This window comes from Oncorhynchus clarkii, chromosome 27 (assembly GCF_045791955.1).
Source record: "Oncorhynchus clarkii lewisi isolate Uvic-CL-2024 chromosome 27, UVic_Ocla_1.0, whole genome shotgun sequence".
NCBI lineage: Eukaryota > Metazoa > Chordata > Actinopteri > Salmoniformes > Salmonidae > Oncorhynchus > Oncorhynchus clarkii.
Genome location: NC_092173.1, coordinates 11,266,284 through 11,282,304, shown reverse-complemented (window position 1 = coordinate 11,282,304; position 16,021 = coordinate 11,266,284). Strand labels below are relative to the sequence as shown.

The following is a 16,021-nucleotide window of genomic DNA, read 5'->3' as shown; positions in this document are numbered from 1 at the left end:
TGTAGGAGATGATTCCCCAACAGTTTGCCCCTCTCCTTCACCCCTATGACGACGACAGACAACTTGACCCACCAATATTTTGTAAGCATAAATAACTTAAATATCAATGCCTTTAATGCTACTTCACTACAATGTTACCGTTGCAGTTTAGAATTAATCTCCAATCAAAATGTTTTTTATTTTTATTCATTGAGCAACAGACTTAAAATTAATCTAGGTTTAAAGTGACTAGACTTAAACCTAATCAAGGTTTAAACTTCATTTAGATTAGAGGAAGGATTTAATTTAACTAGGATTAATTTAAAACTAGGTTAAAAATTGGGTGCAACAAGATTAATAGATAAATCTTGATTTAGCCCAGTTTAAGAGTTAATCCATGTTGGTGCAACCCCCCCTATAGGTTGTGTACGTCAGAGTCTACTGCTGGGTGTTTGTTGTGTTTCTGTCTTGGTCTCTGTGTGGTGAGTATGTCCCTAGTCACTCACCACTCCTAGGACAGAGAAGAAGATGACAGCAGCCAGACAGGCGTAGGCAGTGTAAGCGCTGGCATTGATATCTGGGTGTCTCTTCTGGTACAGTTTTAACACACACAGCCCAGCGATCATATACATGAAGGAGGTGTCTGACCGACAGGGAGAACGAGGAGGAAAGGGTGACATTAATGACATTTCTTACAGTACAAAATATCTTCCAGTAAAGTTATTGGGAAGTAGCCAGAATCCCAGATCTGTTTGTGCCATCCTGCAGTCACAGCAATGCAGTTGGCATGACAATATGAACCGATCTGGGACTGATTGAGAAACCCATCTATTGAGGATATGTGTTAGTGTCTTCAGGATCTCCCAATTAGCCAACCACTACATTAGTCTCACCGAACTGGAAGTTGGTGTAGTTGGGGCAAACGTGGTAGCAGGCACTCAGCAGTCCCTCCATCATCAGAGCTGTGCCCATGGCGTAGAACAGCCCAAAGTGCTTAGGGATGCCACACTCCTGGAGACCGGCAGAGAGGGAGAGACAGAGGCATAAAAATTATAGAAATTAATTGTCACTAGCTAGGTTCCCATCCAATTGGCGACAGATTTTCATGCAAATATTCAAGAATGTTCATGCAAATATTCAATATGTGCATTTTCCCACCAGAGATCGGTTTCCATCAAATTGACTTGTTGTGGATATAAAAGGCTTTGTATGAAAATGTAGCGAAAAGAGAAGAATATTCACATCCAATGTTCATGCCTCTAGAAGTTATTTAGGTAGGTGTGTTTTACAGTGGTGTTATGACCTGACAAAGATCCAACTCGGATGGAATCTGTGTCTTTATACCGTGTCTGATTAACTCACCCTAGGAGCATACCAGAGTTGTGGACATTATTTTTTTCTTTGATAATGTAATACACATTAAAAATGACTTTCCCAGTTAAATTCCCATGTTCGGAATAAAGAATACAAGTTAAAATGACTTTCCCAGTTAAATTCCCATGTTCGGAATAAAGAATACAAGTTAAAATGACTTTCCCAGTTAAATTCCCATGTTCGGAATAAAGAATACAAGTTAAAATGACTTTCCATTGCATTTTCAACCCTACTAATGGTCATGTCCTTATCCCCCTTATCTCAGCTCGCTGGTCACCATAGCATCTCCCACCTGTAGCACGCGCTCCAGCAGGTATATCTCTCTAGTCACCCCCAAAACCAATTCTTTCTTTGGCCGCCTCTCCTTCCAGTTCTCTGCTGCCAATGACTGGAACGAACTACAAAAATCTCTGAAACTGGAAACACTTATCTCCCTCACTAGCTTTAAGCACCAACTGTCAGGGCAGCTCACATATTAATGCACCTGTACATAGCCCATCTATAAATAGCCCAAACAACTACCTCTTTCCCTACTGTATTTCATTCATTTATTTATTTTTGCTCCTTTGCACCCCATTATTTTTATTTCTACTTTGCACATTCTTCCACTGCAAATCTACCATTCCAGTGTTTTACTTGCTATATTGTATTTACTTTGCCACCATGGCCTTTTTTTTGCCTTTACCTCCCTTATCTCACCTCATTTGCTCACATCGTATATAGACTTGTTTATACTGTATTATTGACTGTATGTTTGTTTTACTCCATGTGTAACTCTGTGTCGTTGTATGTGTCGAACTGCTTTGCTATATCTTGGCCAGGTCGCAATTGTAAATGAGAACTTGTTCTCAACTTGCCTACCTGGTTAAATAAAGGTTAAATAAAATACAAAATAAATGTCACAGAGATTTTTTGCGTTATATATCGAATGTGCCCACTCCGGTCTTGGCACGAGTGCTGTAGCCAACAGCTTGCAGATACAGTGCGGGCATAGCCTACATGAGATTTTATGGACAAAAGAGTGATTATTTGTCAAATGGCAGCCAAGCATCGATCATCATGTCACCAGAATAAGATATTTTTTGGAAGTCGGAAGTTTACATACACCTTAGCCAAATACATTTAAACTCAGTTTTTCACAATTCCTGACATTTAATTCTAGTAAAAGTTCCCTGTCTTAGGTCAGTTAGGATCACCACTTTATTTTAAGAATGTGAAATGTCAGAATAATAGTAGAGAATGATTTATTTCAGCTTTTATTCATTTCATCACATTCCCAGTGGGTCAGAAGTTTAAGTTTAAATTGTTTAACTTGGGTCAAACGTTTCGGGTGGCCTTCCACAAGCTTCCCACAATAAGTTGGGTGAATTTTGGCCCATTCCTCCTGACAGAGCTGGTGTAACTGAGTCAGGTTTGTTGGCCTCCTTGCTCACACACGCTTTTTCAATTGTGCCCACACATTTTCTATAGGATTGAGGTCAGGGCTTTGTGATGGCCACTCCAATACCTTGACTTTGTTGTCCTTAAGCCATTTTGCCACAACTTTGGAAGTATGCTTGGGGTCATTGTCCATTTGGAAGACCCATTTGCGACCAAGCTTTAACTTCCTGACTGATTTTTTTTTGCTTCCATATATCCACACAATTTTCCTTCCTCTTCCATCTATTTTGTGAAGTGCACCAGTCCCTCCTGCAGCAAAGCACCGCCACAACATGATACTTCCACCCTCGTGCTTCACGTTTGGGATAGTGTTCTTCGGCTTGCAAGCCTCCCCCTTTTTCCTCCAAACATAATGATGGTCATTATGGCCAAACAGTTCTATTTTCGTTTCATCAGACCAGAGGACATTTCTCCAAAACGTACGATCTTTGTCCACATGTGCAGTTGCAACTGTAGTCTGGCTTTTTTATTGCGGTTTTGAAGCAGTGGCTTCTTCCTTGCTGAGCGGCCTTTCAGATTATATCGATATAGGACTCGTTTTACTGTGGATATAGATACTTTTGTACCCGTTTCCTCCAGCATTTTTACAAGGTCCTTTGCTGTTGTTCTGGGATTGATTTGCTGCGTGCTCCCATGGTGTTTATACTTGCATACTATTGTTTGTACAGATGAACATGGTACCTTCAGGCGTTTGGAAATTGCTCCAAGGATGAATCAGACTGAGGTCTTGGCTGATTTCTTTAGATTTTCCCACGATGTCAAGCAAAGAGGCACTGAGTTTGAAGGTAGATCTTGAAATACATCCACAGGTACACCTCCAATTGACTCAACTTATGTCAATTAGACTATCAGAAGCTTCTAAAGCCATGACATCATTTTATGGAATTTTCCAAGTTGTTGAAATGCACAGTCAACTTAGTGTATGTAAACTTCTGACCCACTGGAATTGTGATAGTGAATTATAAGTCAAGTAATCTGTCTGTAAACAATTGTTGGAAAAATGACTTGTGTCATGCACAAAGCAGATGTCCTAACCGACTTGCCAAAACTATAGTTTGTTAACAACAAATTTGTGGAGTGGTTGAAAAACGAGTTTTAATGACTCCAACCTAAGTGTATGTAAACTGCCGACTTCAACTGTAGTTTTGTCGCCGTTTGGAAAGTTTACTGACAGATTTTCAGTTTACATCTGGCATGTCATGAAATGTTTTATACCACATGTACTTAAGTTTGGATGGATACCGGCTTACTGGTGTGGAACGTTCCTTAGTGTATAGGAAATATCAATTTGGACAAAACCCTCACGTCAACATCATGGGTGGTGATATGAATTCCATACATGGAAATACCAATATGAGCATTTCATGTTCAATTGCTTATCCCACTGCTATAATACCGATCTGTACCAGGGGTTGGTTTAGAGGTTGGGTTGCCACCCCTGGAACACATATTTCCCCTGGAGGTAGCGGTTTGATCCCCCAGTTCGGCCACTCACACTCTGTACTTCATCCCTGTCATCTTTCTACACATCACATACTCTAATCTACACCTGTCAATAAAAACAAAACTAGGATTATTGCCACCATAAGTTCTAAGTTCTAAGTCCTGTCATCCCAAAAAAACTACAAAATACCCCCCCCCCCCGAAAAAATTTAAAAACAAAAGCACCATCTCAGTTTGATCTCTCACCAGTGCGTTGAGGTCGTGGCGGTCCAGCGCTCTGCTGTGGATGATGTCTCTCTGCAGCACAATGAGCAGGAAAAGGAGGCCCAGCATCACGTAACCAAGGTTACTCAGTATGTTGTTGAAGGCACTGCACACCAGAGGGTAGAGAATGGATGTCATGGATGACACAAGTCATACATTACATGCCCAGCCATAGGTGTTTCCCCTTATTACACACACACACACACACACACACACCTCAGATTCCCCAGGGGGTGTGCACACAGGAAGTTGTAGTAGCAGATGTCCTGATTTCCTGTCACGTTGACAACCTGGAGGAGAGAGGAACATGTCAACAACAACACACTACCCACCCACCCACCACGTGTGGATTTTAGTCATATCTACTCACTCGAAGCCAATTCCTTTACACACTACAAATGCACTCGTTGTAACTCTGTAATAATGTAGCTATAACTCTGTAATAATGTAGCTATAACTCTGTAATAATGTAGCTATAACTCTGTAATAATGTAGTAAATCCGCAGTTGGAGTGTGAGTGAGGGCAGCACACAGTACCGTTTGATAAGTGATGACCAGCTGGATGACAGGGAGGGCATAGAACACACCTATAGTGGCAATATTCCTGAGGAGAGGAACACTGACATTAACTGCCATAACACTGACAGTTGTATGATTACTGTACAATCTGACTGATACAAAACAAACCTACACCCTATATCCAAAGAAGCAATTGTTATCATGCATTTGACTAAAGTACTGATAGTGTGGAGGGTGCCAGAGGGTTATAGCCCCCAGCATTGATGTACAGATTTTGAGGCAACTCTCTGTCCCACTCACCAGAAGTAGATCTGGTACTTTTTACTCAGAACCCTCTTGTCCTTGCGAGCGAGGTCCGACACACACAGGTACTTCTGCAAAAGGACAAGCGACCACAAAGAGTTTCATTGGGAGGGAAAAACTCAACAAAAACAACAGAGGATAAGGCTAATATTGAGTGATGCACAGGGGAGGAGCAGTAGAGGGGGAAGGGATGGATGAGAGGTAGAGGGGGGAGGGATGGAGGAGGGATGGGCCAGACCTTGGTGCGGACGATGTTCTTGTCCGAGTCGATGTCGGCCAACGTGTCATAGTCATCCTCCTCTATTGAGCTCAGAGACTCCTGTCGACTACGACCCGTAACGCTCTCCAACGAACGCTCTGAGAGAGGAGGAGACCGAGAGAACAGCAACTACCTTTACAGTATGTCAGTGACTGAAGGTTATATTTTTAGATTTGATTCGTTTTTGTTGGTTTTACAGCTTGGATTTAAAAAAATAAATATGATTTGAGACGTATTCAATAGATTGGTGGTTCTGGCCAAAGACGCATTCCTGATAATCACAAAATGTATCATTGAAATTGTTCTCGACATTCCATCTTTATCTCTGCGTACAGTCAAACATGATTGTTGACCATATGTGATCGTTTTGGTCGCCGCCTGTGGTCATCAGAGCGTTAAATTACATCAAAAGGCGGATAGATCTTGAACACATTCCGAATTGATTGACATGGTGCTGATTGATACAGTGAAGGGGTGCGATTGGCTGGCTGATTAAGGCAGTGAGTGTCACCAATGCAGATGGCTACGTGGTGGATGGCAGTTAGGAATGGTCTGCGTTTCAAAGTCTCCTGTCCTGATAAACAAACACAGATAAACCAATAAGAAACAAGAGCACTCCGCAGCCCTCCAATCAAGAGCCAGTTTGGTGGTGAAATGCTGTGCAACATTACTTGAAGACAGATGTTGTGCCATGTGGACCCCATTGTGTGCATTTGCACATCTGTGTGTGTACAGTATTAGAGTGTATGTGTCTAATTATGCATCTGTATTTGGTCATCTTGCTCCATACCCATGTATCCGTAGTTGGCATCTGATGCTATGCTGTCTGTGATGGCCTCTGAGCTCAACGTGCTGGCGTTGTCCGCTGTAGAAACAACATTAAAGAGGGCTTGAAGTGGTGTAAGTATTCACTTTGGCTGTGTCCCAACTCTCTCTCCTTCCTCCCAAAGTGTTCACTTCCCCTCGCTGATTTAAAGGAAATGACTGGCAAAAGAAATATGGTGGAATGTGCAACTAGTCCATGACTCCCCCAGTCCAATGCTTTTAGAATTGTGGGAAGTAGTGAAGGAGTGCACATTCACGAGGAGACTCATGTGCAGAAAGAAAAACAACGAGACACACGGCAGAACTGGAACAGTGAAAGCCCTGTCTTACCCAGCTAGCTACATTGATTGTCAATATTTAACTCAAAACCTTTCAAAACATTGTCACACTTGTAATGTAAATGAGCACACACACACACTCACCAAAGGAGCCGTATTCATAGGGGGAGACTGGAGTCACACCTGGCTTTCCTGTGGTAACAGGTAGAGATCGTGTCACAAACACACACCAAACACATGCAACAATATTAGTTAGTAGTCTACACACAACCACGGCATCTAGATGAATGGTTAGTCAGAGAGGACACACCATGCCCTGTGGGCTCAGAGACAATGTTGAAAGTGAGGCAAGGGTTAATGCACGGGTGCTAATCAGTACCCTTGGGTGTGAGTCCAACGGGAGAAAAATAAGTCAATTTCAGTCAAACTCCCATTGGAACCAAACCACCGTAACCATAATATCATGACCATGGCCATGGTTGAATCATATTAGTCATCCCCCACCATGATAAGGGTTTTTGTGACTGGACAATGCAGGCAACTCAGGAAGTGAACTGAAATTCCAATACAATAATTGAAAAGGGGGGTTCTATTTTCAATGACTCCTCAATAAAACGACGAAGGAGAATACATTGATTTCAAATGTTTTTCCATATTTTAAATTTAAATCACTTCCCGATTTCAAATTGACACCCAACCATGGTGAAGGTCATTTATTAGACATGCATGTTGATGATTTCCTCATCCACCCAGATCATACTGGTGATATTGACTGTGAGATGGGTGTAACTATTAATATAGCGTGCACGAAGGGTAATAAGTAGTGTGACATTGTGAGAGAAGCTCAGACACAGGCAATATCTCACAACTCCAACTCCATTCTTACCCAGTAGAGAGGCTGAGCCAAAGAGTAGCATGGGGAAAAAGCATGAGGAGAAAGCGAGACAAATTCAACACACAAAGACATAGAAACCTAGAGAAATAGATCAGTAATCCTTCATCCGATGGGGCAACTGTTAATGGTTCGCATCCATCTTAAACTAGTTTTAAATCTTAAATACACAGTTAGTTCTCTTCACTGTAAACCTCTCTGGAAAAAAAAATACAACGGAGTGTGCCGTTGTGGTGGGTTGCTGGGATACCTGTCTCCGCGGGCGACATGTCCGCTGGGTTCAGAAGCCCCTCCCTCCTCCTGTGCATCCTGACCAGAGAAAAGACCCAGAGAGAAAGAGAGACACTTGAGTTCCAAAGCTTCTATATGACAGTGTATGAAATAATGTACTTACTGTATATGACAGTGAAGCGATCGACAGACCTCTTGTTCTCAACACAGGCCACCAGGAAGGTGAGCAGGTAGAAGGAGAGGAAGATGCCCAGGCAGAACAGCATGCCCATCACGTACACATCCGCTGAGACGGAGAGAGGGAGAGGGGGGGGGGTGTAGAGAGAGAAAGGAAGGAAAGAGGAAGAGATGTTAGAGAGAAACAGAGAGAAACAGAAAGGGAAAGAGAGAGAGACATGAACACTTCTCTCTGCTACATTGGGAATGATGTACTGTTTGGCCCGCCTGGCTGAGTGACTCACAGCTGATGGCGGGCGAGACGACCACGTCCAGAGTTTTACTGCGGTTGCCGGCATCAATGAGTTCATCTGGACGGAGGGGGTAGAAGCGCAGGGGACCCCCACATGCCTCGTCCTCCGTCTTCACCACCACCACCACATAGAAACTGTTACTGGGGAAGTCCTTCCTCTGAGAGCCACAAGAGAAAAGGGGAGAGGGAGAGTAGATGAAATGGTTGCCCATTGTGGCAAGTGAGTTGTAAACATTTATTTATTGATCAATTACCTGATCTCTCCAGTGTGTGTGTGTATTCTACCTGGACAGTGATGGCAGCTGTCTTGGTCATGGTTTGATACATTCCAATGAAGGCCACGTTGTTATCCAAGTCATACACTGGGCACTGATAAGGTAGAACACAGCATTTAGCAATCAGAGAGGAACGAGTGTCTGTCTGTATGTGTGTGTGTGTCTGCCTGTCTGTCTGAGCAGAGAACAGGTGCAGTCACGGCTAATGTGGTTTCCACGGCAACAGGCACCTCTGCACTCCCCATCAAGTGTGTGGAATGGAGATTTCTATATTGGCCGACATTTCAGGGACACCCCCAATGTGAGCTATTACACACCAGACAGAGCTTTACATAGCGTTTTAGTAACGCCTCTCTTTCACAGCTTTAAGCTGCTTTAGGGTAAATTCTGTGCATTTCCCAAGTTCATTCACAGCTGTCTAGTGGTTGCTGGGGTGCTCAGAATGAACTCAACACTGCCCTTGTGTGGTGAGTCAGAGGCTAGCCATTGGAGACAGGCTGAGGGAACCACAGTTCAGTGATGTCATGTGAGGTCAGTGGATGCAGGTTGATGTAAGGTCATGGCCGTATTCATTAGGGTACACCATAGCAAAATGTTTTGCAACAGAAAACTTAAGCAACTGTTTATTTTAGCGTTTCTGAACAGTCTCTCCACCGTTTCAGTTCGCTAACTTCCGATTGGTGTCGAACAGAGTTGTGAACTCAAAGTCACATGACTTGAGACAGTATATAAAATAAAATAACTTGAGACTTGACTTGGAGCCTCAAGACTCGGGACTCGACTTTTGACTTGAGACTGATGACTTGACATTTTTCTGGCCAGGTTTTGTATTGTTTTGTCTGTCACTCATTTTGTGGAAGAGAGTCTACATCGATTATTCCACATGCAGCCCGAGACAGTACCCGCAGCCTCGCCCTTGCAAAAAACCCTGCCACAGATTGGCTAGTGAAACGCACACTCGGCACTCTGACTGGATCAGCAAACTGTCAATCAACACAGGTTGGGTGAGCTAGCAAACATCAAACTGTAAATAAATCAATCTGCAGCTCCAAAAATTGTTTGGTGATCAAGAATTTGAACTGTTTACATTGCAAGCTAATCAGTAATGGGGCAACAATTACTAGCATAAGCCTACAGGTCTTTAGGTATGTAACAATTGCTTTAACTTGTGAAGATTGCATTTGGAATTTGTTGTTAAAATGAATTATTACTGTGGCGAAGACGCACCATAGGCGCGGCTCTTCACTTACGCTCTCCAAACTTGTTTATTTATTTTCATTTTTAATTGAACCTTTATTTAACTAGGCAAGTCAGTTAAGAACAAATTCTTATTTACTTATAATGACGGCCTGTTTGATAGGACTACGATACATTTTCATTTAGCCAACCATTTCTTACCCTCAGTGGAGTGATGCTTATTTAATTCAATGTATGGTTTCCTTTGTTCATATTTTCCCGGTTATGCCGGAGTTCCGTATCTGTGTCCTATGGCCGCGTTCAAAACAACTGGAAACCCCGAACTCTCCGACTTCAGTGCGTTCAAGACAATTGGGAACTCGGGCCTCTTTCACTGATGTCATGATTTGACCTCCGATTTTTTGGAGTTCCCAGTTGTCTTGAAAGCACCATTAGTCTCGGTCATTCTGGTTGTACATAATAGGAGCGTGCAAGGCCTCATAAAATAGGCTTTGGAGTCAGAACGTTGAATAAGATCAAATGACTGTTCCATGTATGCATGGTGTTGAAATATCATTAATAATCATTAACTCTGAGTAAGAGAAATGTAGCGATGTGGAAATGGCCTTTTACATTGTAGAACCAGTTTATTGGTTGTAATTGCCAAATTGGGTAATTGTGTGGTCCTGGGGGCCAAGTGCTTGTATTATTTATGCAGGCCTACCTGTTTGAGCTCCTGTTAAGACAGAATCAACTTGGTTTCTCAAGGGGAGGCTGTACAGTCTTGCCCTCTACCTGTGTCCATTCAGATAGGACAGGTTAAGCCTGACACAGAGGCTATTTCTTTTGGACTATTGCCCGTGTACATTTGGTCAATCTACTTGTATATTTTGTATGATATGGCACTTTCACCACAGGATCACCAAGACCTGTGAATAAATGTACACTCTGAGCACGTCAACCTGCCTTGCCTTCTGCTGATGGCATGCCCTCACGACTGCTACAAGGTCTCTATTTTGCAATGACATGGGATTCTTAAAATGTGTCGTAGACAAAATAATGAAAAGGGCTGTCTGGTAGCCTCAATAAATATACACATATATGTAGCTGAACAAGTCGTTGCATGTATAGATTTTTTTTTACTTGACTTGAGACTTGAAAACGTATGACTTGATCTTAGAACGCACGACTTGGGACTTGACTTGAGACTTGACCCGTTCTACTTGGGACTCGAACCTTGTGACTTGGTCCCACCTCTGGTGCCTAATGAACAGGTTTGGTCAAGTTAGTTTACCTGGATGTCCTGGATGGACATGACAGAGCACGGAAAGGTCATCTCAGAGTTGACCTTGACGATGGCCGTGTCCACTCCGTCAGGGAACACATATTTGAAGTACTGAGAGAGAAAAACAGAGTTAGATTTTTTTTAAAAGGTTCACATATATATTGGAATTAAGTCCTAAATCAGCCGAGTGAAAGAAAAATATATAAAAAATAAAACAATCTTCCTAACAATACTATTGTATTATGTAGATAGATCTACCGTTTTGAAAGGGCAAATCTTGCTTCGAATACAAACGCACAACATGCACACACAAAATGTATGAAGTAACAATATACATTTTCTAGTGTCTCTTTCTCTCCATCTCTGTCACGCAACAGCTCAACAGATCAGGCACACACATTTGTTTTTTTAATATCAATCCCCTTCTTGGCCCTGGCCTTTAGACTTAGGCACAGTAAAGAGGTAGTACCCAACCGTCTTCTCCACCCACGCACACATCTCATGGTCACGTGCAGTATAAGGGTTTCACGGGAAATATGCTATGTGCGTATGTACGCAAGTGTGCATCGGTGTGAGTGGCTATGTTTCTTACCTGGGGTTGGGATGGTGAGGCAGTGAAGCTGAACTTTTTGTCTGTACTGTAATGAAGAAGACGAGAAACACTCAACAAATACAACAGCCATATTAGCCAGTCAGGTCACATATACAGTACGCCATCTCTACTCTATGAGTGATGCTGCTACCCAGGGTGTCTCTTGGCTTGCTGTAGAGATAGGCAGTCATGAGTGTGTGTATGCAAAAAGGCCGCATTCAATGCAAATTAGACCAGCTCTACACAGTTGCATAATAGTGATATAAAATATGATGACTCAAGAATATTGAATACGTACTGCTGTGGGAGGCATGTAAGCTCTACAACCAGATATCATGTATTCGCTCGGCTAGCTAGCATGAAGCTAATGATCCCTGATGAAGATGACTCACTGCAGGGTGAAGCTGTCCACGCGGCTGATCCTTAGCTGGTAGTGGGTGCCCAAGCTGGACAGGGTGGACACGTCCACAAAGAAGTACTGGGTCTCGGAGAGGGTGCGGGTGGGGGGTTGGCAAAGCGTTCGGCCCACATGGGCATAGGGGTACTTCCTCTGGTACCTGTGGCGGGGGCGGGGGGGGGGGGGGGGGGGGCAAAGAGATATCACTTCTCCACTCATTTTCATTGAGGTCTTTTATAAGGGAGACCTGGCCAAGAGAGTAGCTCAATATACAAATCATGATCACATACTTGGGCTCATAGAACAGAAAAGGCTTATATTAGACTAATGATAAGAACAGGAGGATAAGAAGAGCCACTGCTAAAAAAGGGACTGAATTGGCCTGTTGAATTGTGTCAACTACAGTCCCACAAAAAAACGGTGTTAATGACAGAAGAACCAACAACTTCCCAAAACACAACAACCTAGCTAGTACTGTAATTATAGCTATTGTCTATGGGAAATTAGGCCTATGCTTTATGTTTATGTGGAAGTGAAAGCTCAAGGTTCAACGATGACTCACTCTCAACTAGATGGCTTTACCACCTGACACAGGTGTTCTGGTATTGCGCAAGTCCGTGGATTATGTTACGCCATGAAAGACAGACTACTGTAGCGTTCCCCAAACACGGTCCTCGCGACCCCAAGGGGTGCACGGTTCGTTTAAAAAAAACAACCAAAATGTGCACCACTTGGTGTCCAGAAGACCGAGTTTGGAAAAACCCTGGGCTACTGTATAATAGAACAAATTATACACTGATCCAACAGGTAGGTTCTGCATGCAGGCTAAACACTTAGACCTAGGCTATATCATATTAGGGAGTGATTATATAGTCCAATTTGACTGTATGTACAAGTGGGTACCCTGTACAGGTGTGAAGTGGAAAAGTGTTTTTTGCATATCCCATTGAGACACCCTCGGAGAGTGGGGTCACGGCCAGGGATCAGCCATTATTGACAGCAACTCTGGAGCAATTAGGGTTAATTGCCTTGCTCAAGGGAAGAATGGCAGATTTTACCTCGTTGGCTCAGGGATTCAAACAGCAACCTTTCGGTTACTGGCCAAAACAGGATTTGCTGTTTTCTTTTCATGTCTTATTGCCCTGCCGTCACTCCCTTCAGTTAACCCATTCAGTACTTCTACTGCACATCTCTCTGTACTGTTTATAATACAGTGAGCTCCAAAAGTTTATGGGCAGTGACACTTTTTTGTTTTGGCTCAGTACTCCAGCAATGAGGGAAATTATACATTGACTATGAGGTTAAAGTGCAGACTGTCAGCTTTAATTGTAGGGTAATTTCATCCATATTGGGTGAACCGTTTAGAAATTATGGCACTTTTTGTACATAGTCTCCCCATTTGAGGGGACCAAAGGTATTGGGACAAATTCACTAATGTATTAAAGTAGTCAAAAGTTCAGTATTTGGTCCCATATTCCTAGCATACAATGATTGCATCAAGCTTGCGGTTTGTGTTGGTTGTGTTTCAGATTATTTTCTTCCCAATAGAAATTAATGTTAATAATGTACTGTCATTTTGGAGTCACTTTTAAGAATAGAATATGTTTTTAAACACTTCTACATTAATGTGAATGCGACTATGATTACGGATTAACCTGAATGAATCGTGAATACTGATGAGTGAGACACACAAATACCATACTCCCAAGACATGATAACCTCTCATTCATTATAATAACAGGGGAGGTTAGCATTTTTTTTGGGGGGGGGGGGTATGATATTTGTGCATCTGTAACTTTCTCACTCATCATTATTCACAATTCATTCAAGATTATCCGTAATCATGGTATCAGCCACACTAATGTAGTGTTTAGAAACATATTATATTCTTATTTACAATAAAACTGACTCCAAAATGCCACAATACATTATTTACCATTAATTTCTTTGGGCACAAAATAATCTGAAACCAAAACAAACTGCAAATGCATTCAACAAGTTTGTAGAGTCACAAGCTGGATGTAATCATTGCGTGCTAGGAAAATGGGACCAAATACTGAACTTTTGACTACTTTAATAGACATAAGTGAATTTATCCCAATACTTAAAATGTGGGGACTATTTACAAAAAGTGCTGTCATTTTTCTAAACGGTTCACCTCATATGGATGAAAATACACTCAAATGAAAGCTGACAGTCTGAACTTCACGTATCATTTCAAATCCAAAGTGCTGGAGTACAGAGCCTAAACAAACAAAAAAATGTGTCACTGTCCCAATACTTTTGGAGCTCATTGTATCTTCACCCGCGACTAAGCCAATATATAGCCTACATAATGAAGAGAAACACAGCAAAAACAGACCCAAGGAGAAACAAAACCTCTACAACATCTAGGCTACACAACTTCAGTTGTTTTCTTTGACTGAACAATTTAATACCAAAGCACAACCACGTATCGCGCTTCCCTTCCACTCTAGATGAATATGGCCAGCTGTATATTGACATAATAAATTGTGGTGACATAATACAGGGACAGGACCAGGATGTGTCAGGGTTGCGTTCAGTAGGGCACAACGTTGTAGATAGAAATGTCCTGTATAGAGCCGACTTGAGTCCTTATTCTACATGTCAACGATGCATGTTTTTTCTACATAACACATTGCTTCTGTCCGAACGTTCCACAACATTGTGTCCTACTGAACGAGCCCCCAGGTGTACCAGTAGGGTAGGCTACTCACAGTCCACGCAGTATGAGGGGGACCTGGAAGGACAGCACGGCCTGCTTCTGTCTGACCACAAACAGGATGGGACTGCTCTCTGCCCCCTCCGACAGTACATCCACAGTCACACGGACCCCCTCCGTCTGCCAGGGCAGGGAGAGAGAGGGCGAGAGGTTTAGAGAAACTCACGGAATCTAAGTAAAACGACAGTACATACATACAAACACACACCCATCACAAGCATAAACCTGCACACTCAAGTTTTGTATTGATCACTTTTGCAATCTTATTTTACCATAAAACCAAATTAGGCTACTCATAGCAAGACAGCTGTTCAGTGTTCTTCAATCCTAGTACTGGGGACGGAATGCGCCGGTTTAATTCCAGCCCAGTACTAACATGATTAGTTGAAACAGGTGTGTTAGCAATAGGCAGCAACAAACGCCAGAACGTGGAGGTCTGTGAAAAGCAGGTTCGAAGAACAAAGTGGGATTTGTGACTTGAACTATGTACTCACCTTGTTTCGGGAGACGGTGTGATTGAAGGCGTAGATGGTTTGGTTGTCACTCGTGACTGTATCGTTGTAGGTAACATCAAACTCTGCATCCTTTTGGACCACCGTTTTAGTTTCTGCCCGTGCGCACCGCAAGTGGGTCACACATAACAACAACAGGGCCAAATAACCAAGCCGGAACAAGACTGAAACGGGGCCAAATTTACAACAGCTCCTCAAAACCATTTCCTTGCGATTTGTCAACAATAGCTGTGCTAGCTGATCAAAACGACCTAAATGCACTTACTGACACGTTGGATGATAATAATAGCAATGAATGGCAAACCTACCTAACACGTTAGCTAACTAGACTAGAGCTCAGTTGTAATTTATCATTCACAACAACAGAACAGTTGATTGCGAACGACTAGCTAGTGAGGTAATCTAGCCAGCTAGCTACATTTGCTTGCTAATGATTAATGTATTACATTCACAACGCTCCTCCTGTTTCACCATCACCAGCTGGCAAGCTAACCACTCCTCGGTACTGCGACGTAAACTAACGTTAGCTAGACGATAACAACACAGCTACTACTCGTTAGCTAGATCCCGAATGATTTAATGTCCGCGTTTTTTTACAGCTAATGTCATCCGCATTTTATCATTTAGGTTGACATATGCCTGTATAGTGTTGATTATTTCGAGTATCGTAAAGTGAACGTTGTTTGCATCTGTTGAATCGACTGACCACATTTGAGGGGTTAAATCTGTGTCACCCACTCCCTCCCTCCACACGCAGAAAACAAA

The 16,021-nt window shown here is 42.6% G+C and overlaps 1 protein-coding gene across 1 annotated transcript in view; it reads right to left on the bottom strand.

The window, feature by feature from the left end:
* The window catches only part of LOC139386376 (SID1 transmembrane family member 2-like), a 22,339-nt gene extending 6,318 nt beyond the window's left edge, over positions 1–16,021 (bottom strand). The window contains exons 1-18 of the mRNA XM_071131919.1: positions 15,239–16,021; positions 14,740–14,864; positions 11,997–12,161; positions 11,605–11,650; positions 11,022–11,123; positions 8,562–8,645; positions 8,269–8,434; positions 8,000–8,093; positions 7,827–7,885; positions 6,829–6,876; positions 6,372–6,446; positions 5,561–5,679; positions 5,320–5,393; positions 5,038–5,104; positions 4,717–4,790; positions 4,483–4,606; positions 873–990; positions 486–622 (exon numbers count right to left, since the gene is read on the bottom strand). Of these exons, the coding sequence (XP_070988020.1) occupies positions 486–622; positions 873–990; positions 4,483–4,606; positions 4,717–4,790; positions 5,038–5,104; positions 5,320–5,393; positions 5,561–5,679; positions 6,372–6,446; positions 6,829–6,876; positions 7,827–7,885; positions 8,000–8,093; positions 8,269–8,434; positions 8,562–8,645; positions 11,022–11,123; positions 11,605–11,650; positions 11,997–12,161; positions 14,740–14,864; positions 15,239–15,460 (1,899 nt within the window). The 5' untranslated portion in view covers positions 15,461–16,021. The remainder of the gene's footprint in view (positions 1–485; positions 623–872; positions 991–4,482; positions 4,607–4,716; positions 4,791–5,037; positions 5,105–5,319; positions 5,394–5,560; positions 5,680–6,371; positions 6,447–6,828; positions 6,877–7,826; positions 7,886–7,999; positions 8,094–8,268; positions 8,435–8,561; positions 8,646–11,021; positions 11,124–11,604; positions 11,651–11,996; positions 12,162–14,739; positions 14,865–15,238) is intronic.